Source organism: Mustela lutreola, chromosome 9 (assembly GCF_030435805.1).
Source record: "Mustela lutreola isolate mMusLut2 chromosome 9, mMusLut2.pri, whole genome shotgun sequence".
Classification (NCBI taxonomy): domain Eukaryota; kingdom Metazoa; phylum Chordata; class Mammalia; order Carnivora; family Mustelidae; genus Mustela; species Mustela lutreola.
The window spans coordinates 69,982,902-70,007,140 of record NC_081298.1 but is presented as its reverse complement, the minus strand read 5'-3'; the positions used below and the strand labels follow the sequence as shown (position 1 = coordinate 70,007,140).

The 24,239-nt window shown below is 45.0% G+C and overlaps 1 protein-coding gene across 12 annotated transcripts in view; it reads left to right on the top strand.

The window, feature by feature from the left end:
- KANSL3 (KAT8 regulatory NSL complex subunit 3) overlaps nucleotides 1-23,925 on the top strand; it is a 43,342-nt gene extending 19,417 nt beyond the window's left edge. For 9 of the 12 annotated variants that reach the window (XM_059134635.1, XM_059134630.1, XM_059134636.1 and 6 more), the window contains 17 exons: nucleotides 2,071-2,202; nucleotides 2,448-2,564; nucleotides 2,812-2,913; nucleotides 3,016-3,087; nucleotides 4,348-4,422; nucleotides 4,600-4,757; nucleotides 7,011-7,074; nucleotides 7,470-7,670; nucleotides 7,893-8,049; nucleotides 9,564-9,641; nucleotides 11,058-11,249; nucleotides 12,048-12,132; nucleotides 12,540-12,667; nucleotides 13,524-13,633; nucleotides 14,053-14,275; nucleotides 14,608-14,741; nucleotides 21,372-23,925. In XM_059134635.1, the coding sequence (XP_058990618.1) occupies nucleotides 2,071-2,202; nucleotides 2,448-2,564; nucleotides 2,812-2,913; nucleotides 3,016-3,087; nucleotides 4,348-4,422; nucleotides 4,600-4,757; nucleotides 7,011-7,074; nucleotides 7,470-7,670; nucleotides 7,893-8,049; nucleotides 9,564-9,641; nucleotides 11,058-11,249; nucleotides 12,048-12,132; nucleotides 12,540-12,667; nucleotides 13,524-13,633; nucleotides 14,053-14,275; nucleotides 14,608-14,741; nucleotides 21,372-21,392 (2,049 nt within the window). In that variant the 3' untranslated portion in view covers nucleotides 21,393-23,925. The remainder of the gene's footprint in view (nucleotides 1-2,070; nucleotides 2,203-2,447; nucleotides 2,565-2,811; nucleotides 2,914-3,015; nucleotides 3,088-4,347; nucleotides 4,423-4,599; nucleotides 4,758-7,010; nucleotides 7,075-7,469; nucleotides 7,671-7,892; nucleotides 8,050-9,563; nucleotides 9,642-11,057; nucleotides 11,250-12,047; nucleotides 12,133-12,539; nucleotides 12,668-13,523; nucleotides 13,634-14,052; nucleotides 14,276-14,607; nucleotides 14,742-21,371) is intronic. The other 3 variants (XM_059134633.1, XM_059134637.1, XM_059134632.1) reach the window with 3 other exon arrangements.
- Nucleotides 23,926-24,239: the final 314 nt, after the last annotated feature.

The window sequence follows — 24,239 nt, the reverse complement described above, 5'->3', positions numbered from 1 at the left end:
CTTAAGCCACTGAGCCACCCAGGCGTTCCTTCCCAAGGGATTCCCCTTCTGAGAACTGGAATATGTCATCTGCAAATAATGTCAGTTTTACTTGTTTTTAATTTGGATTCCTTTTACTTTCTTATCTAATTGCTCTAGCTAGGTCTAATAGTAATACAGTGTTGAATAGAAGTGGTAAGAGGGGCCATCCTTATCTTGTTCCTGAACTCAGAGGAAAAGCTCTTAGCTTTTCACTCTTGGGTATGGTGTTAGTTGTAGGCTGACTTTACAACCTGCATCACCATCGTACTTCTTATTTTCTGGTTTTTCAGAATGTTTTTGTTCTTGTTTTAAAGATTTTTCTTTCTCCAAGAGAGAGAAATCACGAGCAAGGGGGCAGGGTAGAGGGAGAAGCAGACTCTCTGCTGAACAGGGAGCCCAATGTGGGGCTCGATCCTAGGACCCTGCTATCACAACCTGAGCTGAAGGCAGATGCTTAACCATTTGAGCCACCCAAGTGCTCTGTGTTTGTTTTTTCTGAAGAGTACCTTTAACATTCAAAAATATTTCCTTTCCCCTAGGTCATTTTGACCTTTTGTGGGTAAGGTGGAATTCACAGAGGTACTTCTCAGTGTGAGCAATAGCATGTCCCAAACCTACACTTACACATCTGAGAGGTCACATTTCCTGGTGAATAGTGAAAAATAGGACATGGTATAAATCACAATATACACAACACATGTGTTACATTATTTGGGGCACAATTTTTTTAAATTTATAAAATCAACTGATGTTCATTGAGGAAGTTAGAACAAACAGAAATTTAAGGAAAAAAAATCTAAGAAAAAAGCTGTCCAGGGGCACCTGGGTGGCTCAGTGGGTTAAGCCGCTGCCTTCGGCTCAGGTCATGATCTCAGGGTCCTGGGATGGAGTCCTGCATCGGGCTCTCTGCTCAGCAGGGAGCCTGCTTCCCTCTCTCTCTCTGCCTGCCTCTCTGTCTACTGTGATCTCTCTCTGTCAAATAAATAAATAAAATCTTTAAAAAAAAAAAAAAAAGCTGTCCATAACTCCATAAAGATAATTGTTAATATTTTGGCATATTTTCTAATAGCATTTTTCTTAGTGGAGGTAATTTTTTATATTTTCTATTTTTTCTTTAGCATTTTAGTAGTTACTTCCTTATTACAAATTCTTTAAAATTTTTTTTTTTTAAGATTTTTTTATTTATTCATTTGACAGAGATCACAAGCAGGCTGAGAGGCAGGCAGAGAGAGGGGGGTAGGCAGGCTCCATGCTGAGCAGAGAGCCCAATGTGGGGCTTGATCCCAGGACCCTGGGACCATGACCTGAGCCGAAGGCAGAGGCCTTAACCCACTGAGCTACCCAGGCACCCCAAATTCTTTTAAATATTTTAAATTAACCCTTAATATCTAGTTATTTGGATAATTTGCTTAATCATTCTCTTATAGACATATTTAGTTTATTTCTTCTTTAAATCATTATCGAGAATGAATTTGTCTTTTATACATAACCCCCACCCTCACAAACACCATGTGTGTGTTTGTGTTTTTGATACATTTTGTTAGAAGTTTTCAGAAGTAGAATCCTTTGGGAAGGAATGCCTGGGTGGCTTGGTGGGTTAAGTGTCTGCCTTCAGCTCAGGTATGATCCCAGGGTCCTGGGATCAAGTCCCACACCGGGCTACTGGCTCAGCAGTATGCCTACTTCTGCCTCTCCCTCAGCCTGCTGCTCCCTGTGCTTGTGCTCGTTCACTGTCTCTGTCAATAAATTTAAAAACCTTAAAAAAAAAAAAAAAAGAATCCTTTGGGAAGGGGATAAGAATAAATTTAAGTCTCTTAATGCATTTCACCAAGTTTTCCCAAAGGATCGTACTTATTTACCTTTAATGATGGGAGGCATACTTTTCAGCCATCCTTTTATTTTTGCTTTTGCCCAAGTAACGTTTGAGAGGCTTAATTCAAGTCTGCCTGTGGCTCAGAGTTGGGGGGGTGGTTCTTTCTTCCCACCTGAATCCTGCTAGTGTGCAGGTCCCCTGCTTCACACTGGAGGGATCTTTGCTTTTGCTTCTAGATCCCTACTTTGATCGACCGGATGCTTGTGTCATCTAACACGAAGACTGGGGCTGCAGGAGCTGAGGCCTTGTCCCTCCTGCTGAAGAGGCCCTGGGATCCTGCTGTGGGGGTACTTTCTCATAACAAACCAGTAAGTCAGAGCAGCTCAAGACTTAACTATGACCCACAAAATTTTTAGAATCCACTCTCAGAACCTTAGCAAGAGGGTAATAAATGACTTAACTTTCCCAGTAATAACTGGTTGTGTATAGTGCTTAGCAGAGTTTCATAAAGAAATTGGCAGTGGCGGGGATTAAAAAAGGTATTATGATACTTGAGATTCTGTGGAGTGACATCTCACCCTCACTGGTTCTCTCTGGGGTTCTTCCTCCTTAGAGCAAGCTCCCCGGCTCTCCTCTCATTCTCATTGCCTCCTCTGGGCCTTCTAGCTCTGTGTTCCCCACGTCACGCCGCCACCGCTTCTGGCAGTCTCAGCTCTCCTGCTTAGGCAAGGTATGTGTGGGGCTAAGAGGAACTGTCTCCTGGATTGGAATAGAGTCTTGGAAGACTGAGCAGACAGAATGTGGGAGGGAGTCAAAATAGAGGACTTAAATGTTCGGCATTCCCCCACTGTCTTTTTGTTTTTAATTCTAAAGGTGCTTATCCAAGGTTGAAGGGATTTAGGGTAGGTTAAGCAGAATTGAGAGAAGATTTGAAACTTAAATCTCTGCTGGCATGACTGCCACTTTCTTTCCTTCAGGTCATCCCTGTAGCAACCCATCTGCTGAACAACGGTAGTGGGGTAGGAGTTCTGCAGTGTCTGGAGCATATGATTGGGGCAGTGAGAAGCAAAGTACTGGAGGTGAGAGTACCCTTGTTTCGGGTCGCTGTGGCACCCCCAGCATGCTGGGCTTGCTTTTGGCCCAGACTCCTGTCTTACTGTCTTCTTTCTCCTCCCACAAAGATTCACAGCCATTTCCCCCACAAACCCATTATCTTGATTGGCTGGAATACAGGAGCGCTGGTGGCCTGTCATGTAAGTAATTGCCATCTCATTTGGAGGCTGTCTTGGGATAGAATACTGATGCTGTTACTGCTGATTGCTACCATTGAGTCCTTTTTTTATGTTCTAGACACCGTGCTAGGTGATCTGCCTACATATATGCATTTTAAGGTATAGAAGACTAATTTTATTGTGGAAATTTTAAACAGAAAATTAAAGGGAGAACAGACCGATAATAAATCCTGTGGACTCCTCACAGTGATTTACCAGTGATTTACTCATGGTCAGACTTTTTCATCTTACCCCTGTCCACTTTCTGTCTTCTCCAATTATCTTGAAGAAAATCCCAAATATTGTTATCATTTGTGATATATATATATATATGTAATGTATATATATCACTTATGATAGATATGTAATATGTGTGTGTATATATATGAGTGTGTATATATATATGCATATGTACACACACACACACACACACATATATATATATATCAGTATGTATTTCTGAAAAAAAAATTTCCTCCCCCACCCCCAAATGTAAGTACTGTTCTCCACCTTAAAAAAAATACTAGCAGGCATAAATTTTAATAGCTTTGGAATTTGATGTTGTGTTGTGTTGATGTTGTGTTCATAGTCTGTCCCTTTGTAAACATTAAGGAATCTTCTGTTTATTATTTTACATACATTTGTGTGTACATTAGTTTATGTAAGTGTCCCTGACCTGCCCAAAGCCCCAGTTCTCAAGTGGATCAAATAAGTTGAGTCTCTGCTGCTTCGTGTGGTCTGGTCAGGTGTGACATCTAGGGCTGATAGAGGAAGGAGGCTGTCTCCTGACACTCCCTGGTCCTGGGAATGACAGAATTCAGTCAGCAACTGCTCAAACAAGTTTGAAGTGCCTGGGAGCTAAACATTAGATTCAAAAGGGAGAGATTTTCTTTGCTTATGGATGAAGAGCGACATTTGTGTCTTTCTGATTGTATTTGCTATTTGTGGAGGAGAAAGTGAATAGGAAAACTCAAGTTTGGGGAATTAATAGGATGAAAGCACTGAGTTTCCCGTCCTGTGGTTCAGCCCTCTGCTGCGGTTCTCTCAGGGCTCCATTTTGTGTGCTGGGATCTTGTGTCTTACGATCTTACTGCCGCCACTATAGCTGGTACTCCTATGGATTAGGACTGGGGAGATAGAGATGGGACAAGCTGGTAGATCTGGACCACCTCTGGACTCTGGGTAGGGTGTAGCTGCAGTAAAGTCAGTTGACCTTGAGACAAACTGTTGTATTATTTCCAGGTGTCAGTGATGGAGTATGTCACTGCAGTTGTCTGCCTTGGGTTTCCTTTACTTACCGTGGATGGTCCCAGAGGGGTAAGCATGGGGTGCAGCTGATTGCTGGGTCACAGGCTGGTGAGAATAAGGGGGTGCATGCATTACCCAAACTGGCACTCAGCGACTAGTTGCCCAGTTGACTCTGCTCAGCGGACTTGACAAGTCAGTCCTCAGTGAGTAGTAACTGGCTGATTATAAAACCTGTTCATGTTTTAGGATGTGGATGATCCCCTCTTGGATATGAAGACTCCAGTCCTCTTTGTCATTGGGCAGAATTCCTTGCAGTGTCATCCCGAAGCCATGGAAGATTTCCGGGAGAAGATTCGGGCTGAGAACAGCTTGGTGGTGGTTGGGGGAGCTGACGATAATCTCAGGTGTGTGTGGCTTCCCCCAGAGCTGTGAGAGAGTCAAGTTGTAGTGTTGGAGAGAGGCCTGCGAGGTGGTGATGTAACTACAGACTAAATCTGCTTCTGTGAAAGGGGGAACCATTTTACATTTTAAACTAGTTCAGATTTATAAAAAGTTGCAAAAATAGTACAGAAATTTCTTAAAGACTCTGAACTCAGATTTCCCAAATGTGAACATCTTAAATAACCAGAATATGATTATCAAAATGAGGACATTAATGTTGTATGATACTATTTTCTAATGTACAGTTGCAGATATTGTCAGTTGGCTCACTAATGTCCTTTTCCTGTCTGGTGTCCAGTCCTGAATCACGTGTAATATATTAGTTGCCTGTCTCGTCAGTCTCCTTGAGTTTGATAGTATTCTTTCGTCTTTCATGACCTTGACATTTTGAAGACTTCCAGCCACTTATTTTGTAGGCTGTCCCTCAATTTAGGTTTTTAACGTTTTTTGTGATTAGGTTGAGCATATGCATTTTTGGCAGGGCTACCAGTTGGTAAGCCCTCAGTGCATCCTCCCTGGGCCTACATGATGATGTTGATGTGTCTTATCACTGGTGACCTTAACCTTGACCACCTGGTGAAGGTGGCATCTTCCAGGTTTCTCTACTGTGAAGTTACTGTTTCCCTTTGCGATTAGTAGTTACCCAGTGGGAGGGAGATAATTTGAGACTCGGTGAATGCAGTCTTGGTCATTGTGCTTTGACTGGGGTAGACACTTCTTATATTTTGTTTCTTACTAAGGATGTACGTGAATGTAGATTTTATTTGTATTAACATCCTTTAATATATTTTGGAGTAAAAACAGCTGGAGTTTGGAAGGGGCACCTTAGCTCATTGAGATGGCCACTTCTCCCTTAAAAGACTGGCTGCTTATAAGGCCTTTAATTAGGCTTTCTTGAAATGTCCTGAAAAAGAGGTGTGTCATTTGTTGGGCTTCCTTTTTTTTTTTTTTTTAAATATTTTATTTATTAATTTGACAGAGAGAAATCACAAGTAGACAGAGAGGCAGCCAGAGAGAGAGAGAGAGGGAAGCAGGCTCCCTGCTGAGCAGAGAGCCCGATGCGGGACTCGATCCCAGGACCCTGAGATCATGACCTGAGCCGAAGGCAGTGGCTTAACCCACTGAGCCACCCAGGCGCCCCAGCTAGTTAGTTTAAAACAAGTACCTGCTCCCACCGGTCTTGTCAGTTTCTTAACCAGTGATGTTTTAGAGAGGTCCTTCTGGTTTTGTCATTTGGCTGTTTCTTGTGGGTCTAGAATCTAATCCTCTGGTGCTCAAAGCAATATTTTCTTGTAAATACATTTTGTTTGTTGGTTATTCAGACATTCTTATCTATAGGAGGGTAGCATGTATGTGGGGCTGTGTGTGTGTGTTGAGTAGCAGTGAGGAAACACAAAAGATAGGAACACTTCAGTGGGAGTTAAGTTGTGAGGCTGCTTTTGAGATGTGTTTGCAAAGTCCTCAAGTATTGGCCGGAGAATCAGGTGACTCAGTTCAGTCTTGGTTGCTTTGCTAAGAACCTTGGGTTAACTGCTTAACTTCTGGGACCCACTGTCCTCATATGTAAGATGAGGGTGCTACATAGGGTCAGAGGTCAATAGCCAGTAAATTGGGGTTCTCAGGATTTGGAAGTCCAGAATATTGTTCTCCACCCTGTCATTCGGAGTCTCTGCTGAGACCCTCAGTCAGAAGCCAGGGGTTTTAAAACTGGCTTCCAAAGAAGGGAATGTAGCCAGGTGACTATTTTCTCTTACCTTTATAGAAGTAACTTATGACCACCTTTTGTCTACTACTGATCTCATGCAACAGCATCCAGTAATCTCAGGGTTTGGGCCTTTATTGGGGGACTTCTAGATGAGGTCATAGAAGTCAGAGTTTATCTGGGAAGCCATAAGTGTAGGACTTTAGGAATGTACAGTCCTAGGCAATTTTCATATGTTCTCTGTTCTTTACATATATTATTTTTGTAATCCTCACAAGTCCATGAGCGAGGTATTATGATTCCATTTTTGCAGAACATGAGGTTTAGAGAAGTGGTGGAACATGAGGAACATGAGAAACATGAGGTTTAGAGAAGTGGTGATACCTGCCTGAGGGCTAACGTGGTCCTCCTTCCTGGGCTCAGAAAATAGCCAACACAGAAGAGAAATACATTCTCGCTTCCATATGATGCCATGGAATGTTTAAAATAAACATTTTTCCTCTCTGTCTTCTAGAATAAGCAAAGCAAAGAAGAAATCAGAGGGGCTGACTCAGAGCATGGTGGACAGATGCATTCAGGTATGCAGTTGCTTCATGTGTTTTTCTCAATGAGGCTTGTCTTTCTATAAGCTTTTAGGCTTGATCTTATTGACAGTAGTGTCTTTGGCTCTGAAGGGTGAAGGAGTGTCCAGTGGAGCCTCTGATAGAACTAAATCATAAGGAAAGGGGAAAGAGAGAGGGGAGGAAGCGGACATGTGTATGGAGGAGTGGGGTGCCATGCCACCCTACAGAGGCATCAGGGAGCAGGCTTCTGCTGGTCTTTGGCTGAGGCTGGGGTTTGTGCTTGGCTCGTAGTGCATGGAGAAGGACACATCCGATGCCAAAGCCGAGTTAGTTGAATTAACTTGAACCTGCCAGGGAGGTTCCTGTTCCCTAGACTGAGGACTGAGTGGCCTGGGCCCTCTTCACACTAGGATGAGATTGTGGACTTTCTGACTGGAGTGCTCACTCGTGCTGATGGGCACATGGGCTCTGAGCCTCGGGATCAGGATGCTGAGAAGAAGAAGAAGCCTCGGGATGCAGCCCGAAGAGACCTGGCCTTTGAGGTCCCCGAGCGGGGCAGTCGGCCTGCCTCACCAGCTGCCAAGCTGCCTGCCTCACCGTCAGGCTCGGAGGTAATGTAGGAAGGTGGGGAACAGAGGGAGCACTTCGGTTGGGTATGTAGGACTGTGGAGTTGGTTCCTTCACTTCTGGGGGTGCTTGTCTGCTTTGCCAGTGCTGTAGACCATTGAGTTCCTATGAGGAGAATTCCTGGGCAGGGAATTCCAGGGGGACGTGATCATTGGTGATCAGATCCAAGCAGCTGGCTCAGCTCTTACCCTTCTTGCCCTGCTTAGGATCTTTCCAGTGTGTCTAGCAGCCCCACTTCCAGTCCCAAGACCAAAGTGACTACAGTGACCTCTGTCCAGAAGTCCAGTCAGATCGGGAGCGCTCAGCTCCTGAAGAGACACGTGCAGCGGACGGAAGCTGTGCTGACCCACAAACAAGCTCAAGGTATCGGCTTCTTGGCCCAGTGGCCTCTTGGTTTATCTTTTGGAGTGAGGTCATGTGGGATTTGAGAAGTATTGGTATCTGTAGCTTCCTCTGGGGCATGCGAGAGGCACCCTTTCCCACATTTCTGTCCAGACAGAATTAGGTTGAAATGAATACCAGAGATTGTTTTCAAGGGTGAGACATCACAAAAGGTCGTGCATTAGTGGAGCTATATAGTTCCAGTAATTACAGCTTTGCTTTGGTGTTCTGGGGAGGTTAGGTTTTATGAGCTGATTATGTGTGTATTTGCCTCAAAATTTTTTCTGATTCCCAATTGGGGAAGCTACTTGTTCTGTTCTTCGCGCTGCCCAACCACTCCTGCAGTCAGGGCACTCTTCAGATCATGTGGACGAGGTGATGAGCTTTTTTCCTCAGATTCCAGGGCAGTGCAGCTGGCATCATGCCCTTTCTTTGTTTTGCCCTTGAAGAGTTAAGGTTCCCACACTGGGACCTTTCCGTGAGGTTTATTGGGGTTTCTGCAGATAGGCTTTAGATTAGGCTGGGAAATGTTTGTATGTACAATCTGGAGAACAGTGAGTGCTACTGTAGCTTATAGAAAAGGCATAGTGTTTTGGGTAGGGAGAAAAGAAACAGTGGCTTGTCCCCTGCCCCCACTTCAATCTGGTTGGGCAGCCCCAAGGTAAGGCTTTTTGCACATTGTGTTTGATGACGTATCCAAGAACATGTATTATCTGAAGTCTTGGGTACTTGGGAGGAGGCAGCACCAGAGCTGACTGTCAAGTGGAGAGACGCAGAGGTGACAGTGGGCTGATCTGCTCACTTCCCCTGTGTTTCTTTAGTGGAGCCAAAGGGTCAGGACTTAAACTCAGGCCTCTTATGAGGGTACCCTTAAGGAACATGTGTGAGTGATTGGTGAAGGCAAAAAGACAAAAAAGAAAAAACAAGCCAGGCCCCCTGGGGCCACATGGATGGTCTGTAACCTTATCTTAAGTGGTGGCCAGAGCCAAATTCTGGGTTGGTGGTGTTTGCTTAGGCTTTTGATGAAGAGAGAACCAGTGGTTGGCTGTGCTTCTGGAGGGGATAATTAGTTGAGAGTCTAGGGAGTTCTGGAAGGCTGATTGGTGATCTGGGTTTGAAATGGGCCCCAGAATATCATGGCACTGAGCAGCAGCCATCGCACCCTGGCTTTGGCAGGGCCTCATAGGCAAGAGGAAATGATTATAGATAAATTTTATGGAACCCTGACTATGTGTCATGCTGTTTTCCTGGCATTTGACTTGCTGTTGCTCACTGAATCTTGGCAATGGCCCATGAGGCAGGTACATTTATTATTTTCAGTTTATAGATGATTCCAGGAAGCTGCTAGGAGTCAGGTGTCAAACACATGCAGTAGTTCTGGAAAAAGCCCTTACCGACCATTTTCTAGAACATTTTCATATCTTTTTCTTACTCCCTCTCCTTTTTTCCTTTCTCTGGCTGGCTGTGATTCTGTAATTCTTTCTGATTCATTCCAGCACAGTTTGCTGCTTTTCTGAAACAAAATATGCTGGTGAGGAAAGCTCTTCCTCCCGGCACCTCCTCCTGTCTCTTTGGTGAGTATTGCTCTTCCTCTCACCTTTTCATGCTCTGCTCTCTGCTTCTCTCCATGTCTCCCTTGTTTTATTCCCGATCCTGCCTCTCTCTTTTGTCTCTGATTTCCTGCTGTTCTTTTCTCTCTTCCTTTTTCTGTCTCCTGATTCTTTCCTTGGTTGACTCCTTTCGCTTACTCCTCCATAGTATAGTGTTGGCTTTTTCTCCATACTTTCTGTTGGTTACTCTCATGGTTTTTCCTTTTTTGTCTCTTGTGATTCTTGGCTCTGCTTCTCCTATGTGTGCCTGTGGCCCATTGCCTGTGAACCTGAGTTTCCTTGTGTGTTTTTCTCCCTGCTTCTGGATTCCTGCTTCCATCCTGGCCGCTACAAGCACACCAGCCACTATCAGCATAAAACCTTTTGTCTCCTTTCCCTTTTACCATCCTTCCTATTCTGATTTTAGTCAATGCATTTATCCCCTCAGCGATCCTTCTAGCTGGTTATGTCCTGTGGCCCAGGCCAGCACCCCCATTCCTGCCTGCCTTCCTCATAGGACCACTGCTTTCCTCCCCATCCTGCCCCTGATTACCTATGCTAAGAAGAGGACCTGGGGTGGGCTTTTGTTTTAAAGAGAAGGGAATCTCTGAGGAAGTGTGAAAGGTAACTTCAGAGTCCAAGAGGTTTGGCCATGTGTAGGATGAGTCTGTTTGATTCAGCAGAGGGGGAATCCCATGTGTGAACAGGTGATCTTTCTCTGTACCTAGTACAAAGGACGTGGGGACTAGTTGTGACATGGGCTACTATTGCCCTTTTGCTTTTGGGCAGGAGCAGTTAAGTTGTCTTGGCTGAAATGCTTCCTTGCCTAGTAGCTACTCAAAGCCAGCCTTGATTCCGGCAATAAACCTTGTTGCCTTCATTTGGCAAGCAAACCTTCAACCCTGAGCTCTTAGGATATTTGGATGCTCAGAGCCTTGTGAAATTCTCCGTTTTAGAGAGAACTGCGTAGTGTGGTCCTTTACTGCTTCTTTGTGGAATGTTTACTGTCCCCCAGTGATGTGAGGGTGGGCTTAAGACAGGAGAATTATGACATTGAGTGCAGGAAGCACTGCTTAGATCCATTGTAGTGAATCCTCTGTTTTTTTGGTTGGCCTTTGCTAGGCAGGGTCAGGGTGTCATCTTTGTTTTTATTCCTACCAACTCAGAGCCCCCTTCCTTCTAACTCCAGAACAGGGTAAGGGCTGGGGATGGACCCATTCTCTGAGAGGGCAGGGAGGCCTTCTAACCACAGGTGGGACCTGAGTGAGATGGGACTGAAGCACTAGCAGTTGCCTTTGAGGTCTGACTTTGTGTATGACACAGTCATGCCAGTGCTGGTGCTGTCAGTGTCTCTCGGGCCGTTTTGGATTATGGAAGACCTTACCTCTGCTCCATCTTTAGTTCCCATTTCATCAGAACAAACAGAAGAGGCAGAGAAAGAGGATCTTAGGGTCCAGCTGAAGCGCCACCATCCTTCCAGTCCTCTTCCTGGCAGTAAGACCTCCAAGCGACCAAAAATTAAGGTGTCCCTTATTTCCCAAGGGGACCCAGCTGGAGGGCCTTGTACTCCTTCCCAAGGAGGAGCTCCAGAAGGTGAGTTTTTCTTAGCCTGTTTAAATAAAAACTGAGCTCTCTCAGACCACATAACATTGCTCTCTTGGTGACTACTTGCTGTACAGCTCAGTCTCTAATGCAAGGTGTGCCTGGCGCAAAGAGGGCACACGGTAGCACATTGGGCAGAAGTGGGCCATGACCTGATCTGAACCAGGAGCAAGGAGGCAGGATGAGGATCTGAGGGAGCTATGGGGTCACTCAAAGCATCATCACATTTTGTTCTTTTTTTTTCTTTTTTTTTTCTTTTTTTTTAAAGATTTTATTTATTTATTTGATAGACAGAGATGACAAGCAGGCAGAGAGACAGGAGGAAGCAGGCACTCCATGGAGCAGAGAGCCCGATGCGGGGCTCGATCCCAGGACCCTGGGATCATGACCTGAGCCGAAGGCAGAGGCTTTAACCCACTGAGCCACCCAGGCGCCCCACATTTCTTATCTTTAATTTCAATTAAAGATAAGAAATATTCCAGGGATGCCTGGCTGGCTCAGTCAGTAGAGCACGACTCTTGGTCTCAGGATTATGAGTGTGAACCCCATGTTGGATATAGAGACTACTTAAAAATAAAACCTTTAAAAAAAAAAAAAAAGGTAAAATATTCCAGAAAGTTTAAAAAATAGAAGAAAAGAATAATTCCCTATTCTGCTATACTTACTCTTTGTTTTTCTTCTTCGTCCAGTCTTTGTCCATAATATTTTGCATTTAGCCTGGGCTGTAAAACCCTGAAAAGTGTGGCCAGGCAGGACTGACCACTGGCCTTGGGGTTTTCTGTTTTGCAGCTGCAGGAGGGAAGCCCATCACCATGACACTGGGGCAGGCTTCAGCAGGGGCCAAGGAGCTCACAGGGCTTCTCACCACTACCAAGTGAGTCTTTTTCTTGGCTTTTCTAGCTCTGCTCCTTTCTTTTTCTTTACCTTTTCTCTGGTCCATTTAGTGCTTTGGAAAGATAGTCTAGATTCTGTCAGTTTTGTGAATATGACTTCTTTCTGAGTGGGATCTTTGTCTTTTTTGGGGTGGGGGTGGGTCAGTTCAGAGTTCTTTTTTAAAGTTCGCAAAGCATCCCATAGCTCTTGCTTCAGGGTTTGAAGTCTATTTTAGGACTGACCTTCAGAAGTACTAGAGGCCAGATTCAGAAGATGAGACAAAGAAACTCTAGATTCTAGTATCCATTGCTGAAAGCATTGCTGGGCCCCACCACGGACCCTCCCTGTGTTGCCAGGGTCTGCTGCCCTCTGACCTTTGGATAATAGAGCTCCTATCTTTGTCTCCAGGTCAAATGCTTCTGAAGGGGGTGTCTCGGCCAGCCCAGTGTCCTCAGTGTCCAGCAGCACCACACCCAGTGCCTTGCACACACTCCAGAGCCGTCTGGTGGCCACCTCTCCTGGCAACTCCCTCCCAGGTATCTGTACCCCAGCATTCCCCACCTCCCAGCAAAGTCTCTTTTGGGCTGCTGCTGGAAAGTGGTCCCAGGAAAGCAGCTGACTCTGGGGGATGCTCCTCTGAGTTGCAGGCTTTCATTGAGGCTTGATGGGAAGCTGGAATTAGCTTTGAGGTGAGGGAGTTTCTGGTCTCAGTATCTATAGTGAGTAAATATCCCAGTCTGCAGGTAGTGTCTCTTGTACTAGAAGGAGGAGAAATAGCTGGTGGAAGATGTGGGTATTGTGTTTTTGAACACATCTGATTGCAGGAAACTGGGAGGGAGATTGTGCTGTATGTACTAGCATTAGCAAAACGAGGCACCTTTCTGCCTCTGCTTATCTCTTCACTTTGGCCAGTCCACCCTGCATGGGAGAGCTGGTTGCCTGAGCCCAGCAGGCAAGGCTCTGCAGGTGTCCTCCTTCAGGAGGACCTCCCTCTTTGCTTTGTGGCCAAATATATATCAGGTATTTGGAATTATTTTTGCTTAATAAGCGTCCCTTTTCCCTGAAAAGGATGGAATTTAGATTTCTGAAAAGTGGGGTGGGATTGAAGCTCTCTTTGGTTTTCCTAAAACTTCAAAATGTAAGGTAGGTGGTTTGGAGCAGGTTGGGATATGTGGAACAAATCCAAGACAGTGTGTCTAGCAGAGTACCTTCCTCGTGTGAGCATGCAGCGTGCATGCTCGGGGAGCCCTTCCTGGCATCTTTCCAAGAGCACTGGGAATGTTCCAGGGAAAGAACATTGGCATTTTAGCTGGTTGTTGAGGGTAGATGGATTTGGCTGCTCTTGGGATAAGGGATTGGGCCTGTGCTGACATCTGTTCTACCCTCTCCTAGGGGCTACATCAGCCAGCAGCCTCCTTCAAGGCCTCAGCTTCAGCTTGCAGGATATCAGCAGCAAGACCTCTGGCCTCCCAGCAAATCCTTCCCCAGGGCCAGCCCCACAGGTGTACATCTGCCTTCCACTGGGCTGGGCAGCTTCGGGGAGGAGGCCCTCTCAGTTTAGTTGGTTTTGGCGGGGAAATTGGGTCTGGAGTCTGGGTCATGACAGACTGCTTTCTGACTTCATGCCTAGGAGCTACCAGAGGTTAAAGCTCCATCACTTAGAGTGTGGCCTTGGGCAAGTTTTTTTGACCTCTCTGTATCTTTGTTTCCTTGTCTGTAAAATTAGGATAATGATAGTATTTCTCTTAAAGGGTTGTTTTAGTATTAAATAAGATAGTATATAGAAAATGCATGGAAGAGTACCTTGCATGTAGTGGCTGTGCAGTACATGGTAGCCTTTAATGCTCTGGGTCCTCCATACTTGAACATTGCTTGCTGTTGGGCAGTAGCTTCTGATCACCTGGTCTTGTGTGTCCCACAGGCCACCAGTATGAAGTTACCCACCCCCATGCAGAGCCTGAGTGCCATCACCACGGGCACCAGCACCATTGTCCGTACCATTCCTGTGGCCACCACTCTCTCCTCCTTGGGTGCCACTCCTGGTGGGAAACCCACAGCCATCCACCAGCTGCTGACCAATGGGGGCCTTGCTAAGTTGGCAAGCAGCCTCCCTGGCCTGGCTCAGATCTCTAACCAAGCATCAGGTGAGTCTCTCATGACCGCTGTGGGGACTCTTAGGGGATCTTTCCCCAGGACCTTCCCTTCTCACATGAACAAGGGATATGGTTGAACCCAACTCAACAGGGTCCTGGTATTGACCCTCAAGGATTCATTTGTGTGGGTCCATCCACTGGTGAGGTCAGAAGAGCACAGCTATTTTCCTGTTTCTTTTACAATGACTGATAGGGGAGCTGACCCAGTTGGGAAGGGTACTGAGGTGGGAGGCTGAGGGGCTGGTGTGTGATGTGAAGAAAATCTTCGGGTGGAGACAGTGGAGGCTGTAACAAACAACCCTCCTTCCTCCTTTCTCTGTCAGGCTTGAAGGTCCCTACCACCATCACTTTGACACTGCGTGGCCAACCAAGCCGAATCACAACACTGAGCCCCATGGGCTCGGGAGCAGCCCCATCAGAGGAGCCCAGCTCCCAGCCTCTGCTGTCCAGCTCACAGGTGAGTACTGCCTGGGAAGACCGAGGACACAGGCTCTGATACTGGGAACTTTGGGGCTGGCCCACTGGCCTATTGGAGGAGCTGCCAGTGCGCTGGACTTTAGGCAGACTAGATTCAAATCCAGACCTGAGGCTTTGTCACTTTGTAACTTTGAGCAAGTCATGGACCTCTTTGAGTCTCCTCTTCGTAGCACTCACTGGGTTGTCTTGGGAATTAAATACATAACTGTGTTTGGGTGTGTAGCGTCCTTGGTGTTCCAAGTTTGTTTATGTTCCCTTTCCATTTGTTTTCTTTTCCCATTCTTGGCTTCAGCAATTGGAGATTGTGGTAGAGGCTAGTTAATTGATTAACACCCTTTCTTTGCTCAGCTTTCCAGCATTGTGCCATTCGAGCTCTTGGCATTCATTGTCATCTTTTTAGGACACACTAGGTTTCTATAGCTTTTACCCACGAAGTCACCACCCGTTCCTTGTAGCCAATCTGATTTCCATCATGCGCTTTTCATGTAAAACGTTTCTAATCTTAAATGGTCATCTGAGAGCCACTCAGAGATCAGAGGTGAAAAAAAAAAGTTGGGGGTCCAGTTTTGTTTGTGCTTTCCTTCACTGTGCACTGTTTCAGCCACAGCCTTCCTTGTGGGGGCTAAGATGCTGTGCAGACTGCCGTGCCTAAGGGACTGACCCTGTTCCCATCACTCCCACCACACCAATCCTGCCTGGGACCTGGAGGGCAGGCTCCTCCTTATTGGCACTTGACGATTCCCAACTGTTCCAAACCAACTTCTGCCTCCCCCTCTAGAGGGAAATACTGCAGGGATTGTTAACCTGGTATTCATTGGGATCATGGTTGGCCTTCCTGCCTTTTTTTTTTTTCTCCCAGAAAAGTGGAGGTGTTTTTATTTCTTTTATTCCTTTTTTTTTTTTTAAATTAGAAAAGTGATTGTGCTTGAATAATTCAAACATTACAGAAATACTGTAATTTATTTATTTATTTATTTATTTATTTTATTTTTAAAGATTTTATTTATTTATTTGACAGAGAGAGATCACAAGTAGGCAGAGAGGCAGGCAGAGAGAGAGAGAGGAGGAAACAGGCTCCCCGCCGAGCAGAGAGCCCGATGTGGGACTCGATCCCAGGACCCTGAGATCATGACCTGAGCCGAAGGCAGCGGCTTAACCCACTGAGCCACCCAGGCGCCCTTATTTATTTATTTTTAAAGAGTTTATTTATTTATTTGACAGAGAGAGATCACAAGTAGGTAGAGAGGCAGGCAGAGAGAGGAGGAAGCAGGCTCCCTGCCAAGCAGAGAACCCGATGCGGGACTCGATCCCAGGACCCTGATATCATGACCCGAGCTGAAGGCAGAGGCTTAACCCACTGAGCCACCCAGGCACCCCAGAAATGCTGTAATTTAGAAACTGAAAATTTCCCATGATACCACTTCCAGAGATGTGCAATATACATTCTTCTAGATCTTTCTTGCTATACTACGTACATTATTTTATTTTACTTTTTTTTTTTTTTACAAAAATGGAATCACAGAATGTGGACCATTTTTTAACTAGTCTTTGTTTACAACAGATGTTGTGACATGTTTCCTCATGAGTTATGTAGAGACTTACCTTGTCAGTCGCTGCCTCATGTTTTGCTGGGTGGATGTACGAAAGCATATTTCACCATCTTCTGTCAGAGAGTTGGGCTGTTTTGTTTTTGATACAGAAAATAGTGTTTCAGTGACAGCCTTGTTCCTGAGTTTTGTGTGCCTCCAGAGACCAGTAAGTGGAGGGTACGTGCGTCTGACATCTGGCTAAGTACTGGCTAATTGCCCTTTGAGGTTCGGCCAGTTTACACTTCAATCCATAGCAATGGTAATAGCTGTTCTCTCATGTTTTTGTCAGGTATGGAAATCAGTGTTCTAAAATGTTATTAATTAATGAGTAAAAAATGAAATTGTTTATGTTTTTTAAGATTTTATTTATTTGTCAGAGAGAGCAAACACAAGCAGGGCCAGTGGTAGGCAGAGGGAGTAAGTGAGGAGTCCAACACAGGACTCTATCCCAGGACCCTCGGGATCATGACCTTAGCCAAAAGCAGATGCTTAACCAACTGAGCCACTCAGGTGTCTCAGTGGAATTGTTTATGTGTGTGTTTTCCTGATTACTTATGAGATTGTATGTCTTTTTTTTTTTTTTTTTAAGATTTTATTTATTTATTTGACAGAGAGAGATCACAAGTAGGCAGAGAGGCAGGCAGAGAGAGAGGAGGAAGCAGGCTCTCTGCTGAGCAGAGAGCCTGATGTGGGACTCAATCCTAGGACCCTGAGATCATGACCTGAGCCAAAGGCAGCGGCTTAACCCACTGAGCCACCCAGGCGCCCCCCCCCCTTTTTTAAAAATATTTTATTTATTTGACAGAGAGAGAGATCACAACTAGGCCGAGAGGCAGGCAGAGAGAGAGAGGAGGAAGCAAGCTCCCCATGGAGCAGAGAGCCCGATGTGGGGCTTGATCCCAGGACCCTGGGATCATGACCTGAGCCAAAGGCAAAGGCTTTAACCCACTGAGCCACCTAGGAGCCCCCAAGGTTCATATTCTTGATGATTGCACACACTTGGGCCTTTTTTGTCCCCGTGACCATCTGTTCTCACATTAGTTTTATATAATTGTTTGATAATGTCAAGTATGTTTCTAGTTAACATGTTAAGATCATTGTTATTATTTTCATTTTTCTTGATAAGTAATGGGTTTTGAATTTTGTTCATAGCTTTTCTGAAATCAAATGAGATGAGTGAGCATAAGCATTTCTTCTGAATCCGTTAAATGATTAATTATTTTAATAATTCCTAATTATTTATTATATCCTAATTATTTGTTATTTCCGAATGTCAGATCGTCTAAATTCCAGATTCAGTAGCTTGTTCAGTATGTCCTATTCTCTCTTTTTTTTTCATATGCCCCAGTTTATTTGAATTGTGCACCCATAGAAAAGACCCAATCAAAAGAGAACAAAACAAAGAAGAAAGAAGCCAAGTGTTTCAGAGGGAAAGCACATTTACTCTTTCGATTTGCTTTTATTTTTACTTAGGATCTTGGCTTCTGTCTATTAGTGAAATTGGTATGTAGTTTTCCTCCCCATCCTCCCCTGCTTTTGTGTGTGTGCTTTCCTTGTCCATTTGTCTTGTCTATAAGGGTAGACCTTTCCTTGTAGAAAATTGTATTTATATAGACAATACTGTATTATTCATTTGTCTTGTCTATAAGGGTAGACCTTTCTTTGTAGACAATTGTATTTATATAGAAATACTGTATTATTCTATAGACCGTATGTCCAATGTCTATATCCTATAGACAATACAATTAATGCTATTGTAATTGAATTGTATCGTATTCTTATAGAATGAGATGGAGGCATTTTTTTTCTCATATTCTGAAACATACAGCACAGAAATTATGAGCTCCTTGATAGTTTGGTGGAAATTATCTATGAAGCCATTTGGGTCTATTTTCAGGCAGTCTTAACCTTTGCTGATACCATATTGATGCCCAGACAGAACGCATATCTCTACTGTGTGATGAAACCTATCTCCTCTATTAATCACCCTTTTCAGCTTGCTACAGCCTGGGGGAACTAGTTCATGCTGAGGAGAGGCTAGATAGAGCTCACCCGAGAATTGTTTTACAGGGCTAAATTGGAGCACAAAATAAAGATCAAGATCTAACTTCTGATCTGATGGTATTAACTTGAGAGGTTAGTTTTTATCTTAGTAAAATGAGTGTATAATTACTAGAAGGATTCTAGTGGTGATTGTTTCATTACAGAGCAAGGATGCATTGTTAGATTAAGACTTGCTGACTTGAAAGCTTCTAATGGTTACCTCAGTGTTCACACTTCCAGACAGTGTGGTATCAGGGAAGGGAGTGGGCTCTGGGGTTGGGCCCTTTGTCTTCAGCCCACTGTGTGATCCTGAGCAAAATCACCTAACCTTTCTCAATTTTGGTTTTCTTATCTGGTCTAGTGAGGAGGTTGGCCTAAGTTGGTGATTATTGGTAGGATTGATTAGTAGGGGCTGTCTCAGAATCTCCTCAGATTTTGGGAAGTTGAACTTTTATTTTATTTTTATTTTTAAGTAATCTCTACACCCATCGTGGGCCTCGAATTCACAATCCCAAGATCAAGAGTTGCATGCTCTTCCAACTGAGCCAGCCAGTCACTCTGGGAAGTTGAATTTTTGAATGTTCAGAAACAAACTGATGAAGTCCCAGAACCTAAGTCAGGTTCGGTGGGGTGAGGTTCGGAGCTGACGACTAAAGAAAGAATTCTTAAGACATCTTTGGTGCAAAATGGTGGTTTATTAAAGCACGGGGACAGGACCCGTGGGCAGGAAGAGCTGCTGCCCCGGGTTGTGAGGAGTGGCTGGTTATATACACAGGAGTTGGGTAGGTGAGGACAAAGGGGTGTTCAGAAGGACTATTGGGGCAAAGAATACTATCAGGATATTGAAGGCCTGGTTACTATCAAGTAAAGACAATTGAGAGTCTCCTGGTGGAATGTTACATTCCTGCTATCAAGCATCCTTGTTAATGAGATTTAGGTTTAGAAGAAATTTAACTTTATTTACTTTTCCTTCTACTTCCACCTCCTTTGGTTTTTTTATGGAGGGGAGGGTGACATTAGGCTTGAGGAACTGAGTTCTGTGTCTTTGGAAATTGGGCTATTGATAAGGTAACTTCTTTGTTGTAATCTCAAGGACATTTGCAAACCAAGGGAGACTCCTGTCTTGCAGGATTGTGATCTCAGCAAGTTAACTATTTATCATTTTATGGCAGTCAGGGGTACCTGAGGAATGCTACACATATGGAGGGGAGCGGATGAAAGGGGGTGCAAGGCGCCAGCTTTTGTTTTGTCCTCAGCCAGCCTCCTGCTCCCTCATCAAAACCACCCATTTATGATGTTTATGAAACAGTTGGAAATATAAACAGTGGGTAATTGCCAATATTAAGGAATTGTTAACTTTTTTTTTTTTAAAGATTTTATTTATTTATTTGACAGAGAGAAATCACAAGTAGGCAGAGAGGCAGGCAGAGAGAGAGAGAGGGAAGCAGGCTCCCTGCTGAGCAGAAAGCCCAATGCAGGACTCGATCCCAGGACCCTGAGATCATGACCTGAGCCGAAGGCAGCGGCTTAACCCACTGAGCCACCCAGGCGCCCCGGAATTGTTAACTTTTTTATGAGTGGTAATGATGTTTACATTGGAAAAAATAATACTTTTTTAGTTTTGGGTTTCGTACTACAATAGTTATGGATAGAATGAAAAAGAAAAAGATCGTAAACACTGGCTAGGCTTCTCTAAGGTCTGTGCAAGTACTTAATGATCTGTTTTGTTTCTGGCACTGATAAATATTAACTGTGAGTTTCTTTTATGGAACTGGACTCTTATGTACTCTTTACAGCTGAAAAGCTGTCAGAGGAAGAGGAGATACAGAGACCGTATTGTGCCCTGCATCAGAGTCCTGAGAATGGATTCCTTGCCTGTGGTCACAAGGTCTTTCTCCTCTCTGAGCCACACTGTGGTCTGCCCAGTGATCTGCCTAGCCAGGGGGCATCCTTACAACCCTCTCAGGGGCCCCTGGGTATAAAGACTCACTCTCTCAGTTGTATTCCTAATCAGGCCAGAGTAATCCTCTGTACACAGCCCTGCCTTTGGGCACGGTGAGCAAATGTAGGCAGATACTTTTAAGTTTTTTATTTTTTTTTTTTAAGATTTTATTTATTTATTTGACAGAGAGAGATTGCAAGTAGGCAGAGAGGAAGGCTCCCTGCTGAGCAGAGAGCCCGACCTGGAGCTCAATCCCAGGACCCTGGGATCATGACCTGAGCCGAAGGCAGAGGCCTTAACCCACTGAGCCACCCAGGTGCCCCCCTTTTAAGTTTTGATTGTCAAACCCTTCTTCATATCCCCTCTCCTATGCCTTCCACCTTCCCACGTTTTCTGCATCTCAGGGAACTCCTAGGAGTTTTCCAGAGGTGAAATCTATAAAAGTAGGGAAACCATGGTGAAAAAAAGGCCAACTCTTCTGCCTTGCTTTTTTCTTCCTAAGCTGCAAAGCTCAACAGTTTGTGGCATCCATCTTCATAACTAAAAAATGGTTAAGACCTGAAAACATGTATTGTCAGAACGATCATGGAAAACTTCCTTCAACTCTGTCACCCTTAATGTTCAGGCTTTCCTTTTCCCTGCTTTCCTTTCCTGCCCTTATGCATAATAATAAGAGCTAAGCTTTGTAGTTGAACTCCTTATACTGGAAGTACTTTACATACATTGTCTCATTTAATCTCACAGCATCCCTGGAGAGCAGGGGCTGTCAGTGTGTTTTACAGAGGAGGAAAAGAGGACTCAGAGAGCATTCATCACTTGCTCTAAAAAGTGGTTGAGGTGGGTCTCTGACTGCACAGTCCATATTCTGATAACCACTTGGCTGCTAGAACACATGCTCTTGTCCATCTAGCATTTTCCCCTATCAAGAATTAATTTTTTGGAATAAATTCTCAGGAGTTGGGGCAATTCGGTCAGAGGGTTGGGTATGTTAACCTGGCAAAGTTTTAACCCTTGCTCACTTGCTCTTCTGCCATAGCGTCTGCCTCCAGCACCCTGAAGATGCTGAGTGATATGTCCTCCTTCACCGGGTTGGTGATGGCTGCCATGCAGTGAGTCCTGGGCACACATGCTCTCCTGCTGAGCTGTCCACTTATCTGAAGACCTCTTAAGATCGCCATTTTTGCCTCCCTGCCAGCTGTCTTCAGAATGGGCCTCTGTGTTTTTGAAACCATTAGACTAGGTGATATGGCACCAGCAAGAGGAACGTTGTCCTCTGGCATCTATGGGTCTGGTTCCTGGACTCCCCAGGTTCCTCAGCAGATCTGGCTCTACCTGAATCAGAGACATTTCTTCTCCAGCATTAACTATGACTTGACCCAAGTAGCCATGTTGGACTACTCACTGCATTTAGTAAAGGAGTTCCTTTTGGAAGTCTCTGCTGCCCCTGCCAGTTTGGGAGGAGACGTCCATACGTCTTGGGCTTGTTAGGGAGTTAGGATTGAGAGCCTTTTGCTGAGGACTGGGATCATCCTGGCCTACCAACAGTTGTGCAGTGCCAGAGGGCTGGTTTTGGACATTGCTGTTGCTTTCACTTAGCAGTTATGGGAGAGCTGTTGCTTTCACTGAGCAGTTATGGGAGAGCATGTCCCATGCAACTCCTCCCTACTAAGAACCACATCGAATAATGAGTAGCCTGCTGAGACCTGGGAACTCCTAAGTTCAAACCCATGATAGGGTAAAGAGGACTGGGCTGTCATCTTTCAGTCCCTTTGGCCATTATAGATGGCAGGGAGCATCTGTTAACCAGGAGGTGAAAGCTGGCCCCTTTCTTTTTTTCATCCTGCTTCGGGCAGTTCCTGTATCCAGAAAATCCAAAAAGGCCAGAAAGGCCAAAGAAGAGGAATGGAACAAATGAAGTGGTTTGTTCGAAGGATGTGCCAGTAAGTCCTGTGGAGAAAATAATTTGCACCTATTACCTAAGGAACTGTTGATTTGACATGGAGATCTGAAGAATTTGCCAAATCACAGGGAAGAAACCCCAATACCCGAAATGTCAATTTCCAGTGCTTGGAAGTGAAACAGGGATAACCAGCTAAGTTAACATCTTGGCCGTCCCAGGAAGCTTAGGCATCAAGATGATGAAGAAGTTTGCTTCAGTGTTTGTATTTCCATTCCACGCAACTTCTGGTCTTCTTGCTTAGAATGGAAGGTTACTGGCATTGACTCTACTGTGTGGGGCTCTTGGTACCAACCCAAGCTCTGGAGCAGTGATCGCTGAAGACGGAGCTCTGAGCCCTTCCTTATGTCCTCACAATACTTGTGTGCCATGGTAGTTTTAGATTTGATGTCCTACCTGCCCTCCAGATCAGGTCCCTATCTTTCCATATGCTAGAATATTTCCAGCCAAGGTGACAATAAATAGAGCAACCCAGAGGTGACTCTGGCTCTGTTCAGTATCTATAGGCAGGAGGGTATACAGCATTCCGTGGCTGTGGTCCAGGGTCCTGACCCATGGTACAGCATAGATCCAAGTCAGGCTACCTGTCTGTAGTCAAGGAGCCTCGCCTGCCAGTCTAACTGGCAGCCAGGAGGGGGGTACCTAGTGTGTAGGAGTCTGAGACAAGGCAGAAAGGGGTGCTGTGGGCAGAGAGGGGGGCATGTGTGATAGGTATAGAGAGAGTATCTTGAACCCTAGGCCCTCCCTCCCTGACTTCCTGCAGAGCTGGTCTCAGCAGTGATTTGCACAGAATGAGGCTTCCTTCCTGAATTAGCTTGTAGGTAACTGCTTTTGGAAATTCATTTAGTAAGTTTGAGGAAGATATGAAATCTGAAAGAGGCATCCATAGGTCAGGGGTTTGGTAACTTTATAGGTAGGATTATATACCAATAGGCCCGAGGACAGTAAGACTGAGACTGTATATGAAGCTTTTAGGAATCGTTTAGGACAGGCAGAGAGTCCTGAACAACCCACTCGTGACTTACGAGTATGGCTTAGGCAGGGCTGGAGTGGTTGCTCCTAAAAGATGCTGGCCCAGTGTATGTTGGGGTCAAAGGAAAAACTGATACATTGTCCTGTGTTTGTGCAAACCCTAGTATGCTTCATGGTTGTACACCTTGAAGAAAGCCAAACCTGGAAAGGGGAGTTTCGAGAACACTGACTCTTTTTCACCTTGGAGGGACAGGCTAAAGGGGGGAGGTGGCTGAAGTCCTTAGAGTCATGTCCTTCAACTCCAGACTTCTGCCACCACTCTTCTCAAAATTTGGAAGGAAGCTTTCCTCTACCTATCACGTTATCAGACCTGGAGTCCATAACCTTAGAAGGCAATACTACCGGCTGAGAATGTAGAAGGATCAAGAAGGCTTTGGTTAAATTCTTGACATTCAACATGACAGGTGCATGTTGATGCTCTATAGAAGATGTCCTTGTGCTTGAAGAAGAGGTCACTAATGGAGGAAGATCATCTACCTGTTCTTGGCCCCACCACCGGAACAGTCTTGGGCTGGGTGGGTTATAGAGCTGAGCCGCTGTCACGGTTCTGTTCTTACATTAGCAAAAACAATTAAATAAAAGCAACTTTGGATTTCTTTAACTTTGTTTTTCCTGTCTATTCTGATAACCACTCAGTGAAAATAGCACAGAAAATAAAAGCTCAGATACTGTGGTAACGCTGGTGATTATCTCACTGATGCCCGGTGCCATGAGGTGGGTACTGTAATTCTGTCTTTACAGGTGAGGAAACAGAGGCACCGAGAAGTCAAACAGCAGGAAGTGGTAGAAGTAGGACTAGAACCAGGCAGTCTGCTGCCACTGTTCTCTGGACTGTGCTGGGGTTCTGAGATGGGACACAGGAGTGGACATTAGCCCAGGAGGTGAGATGATGGCTTTTCCTTCATGTGATCTTAC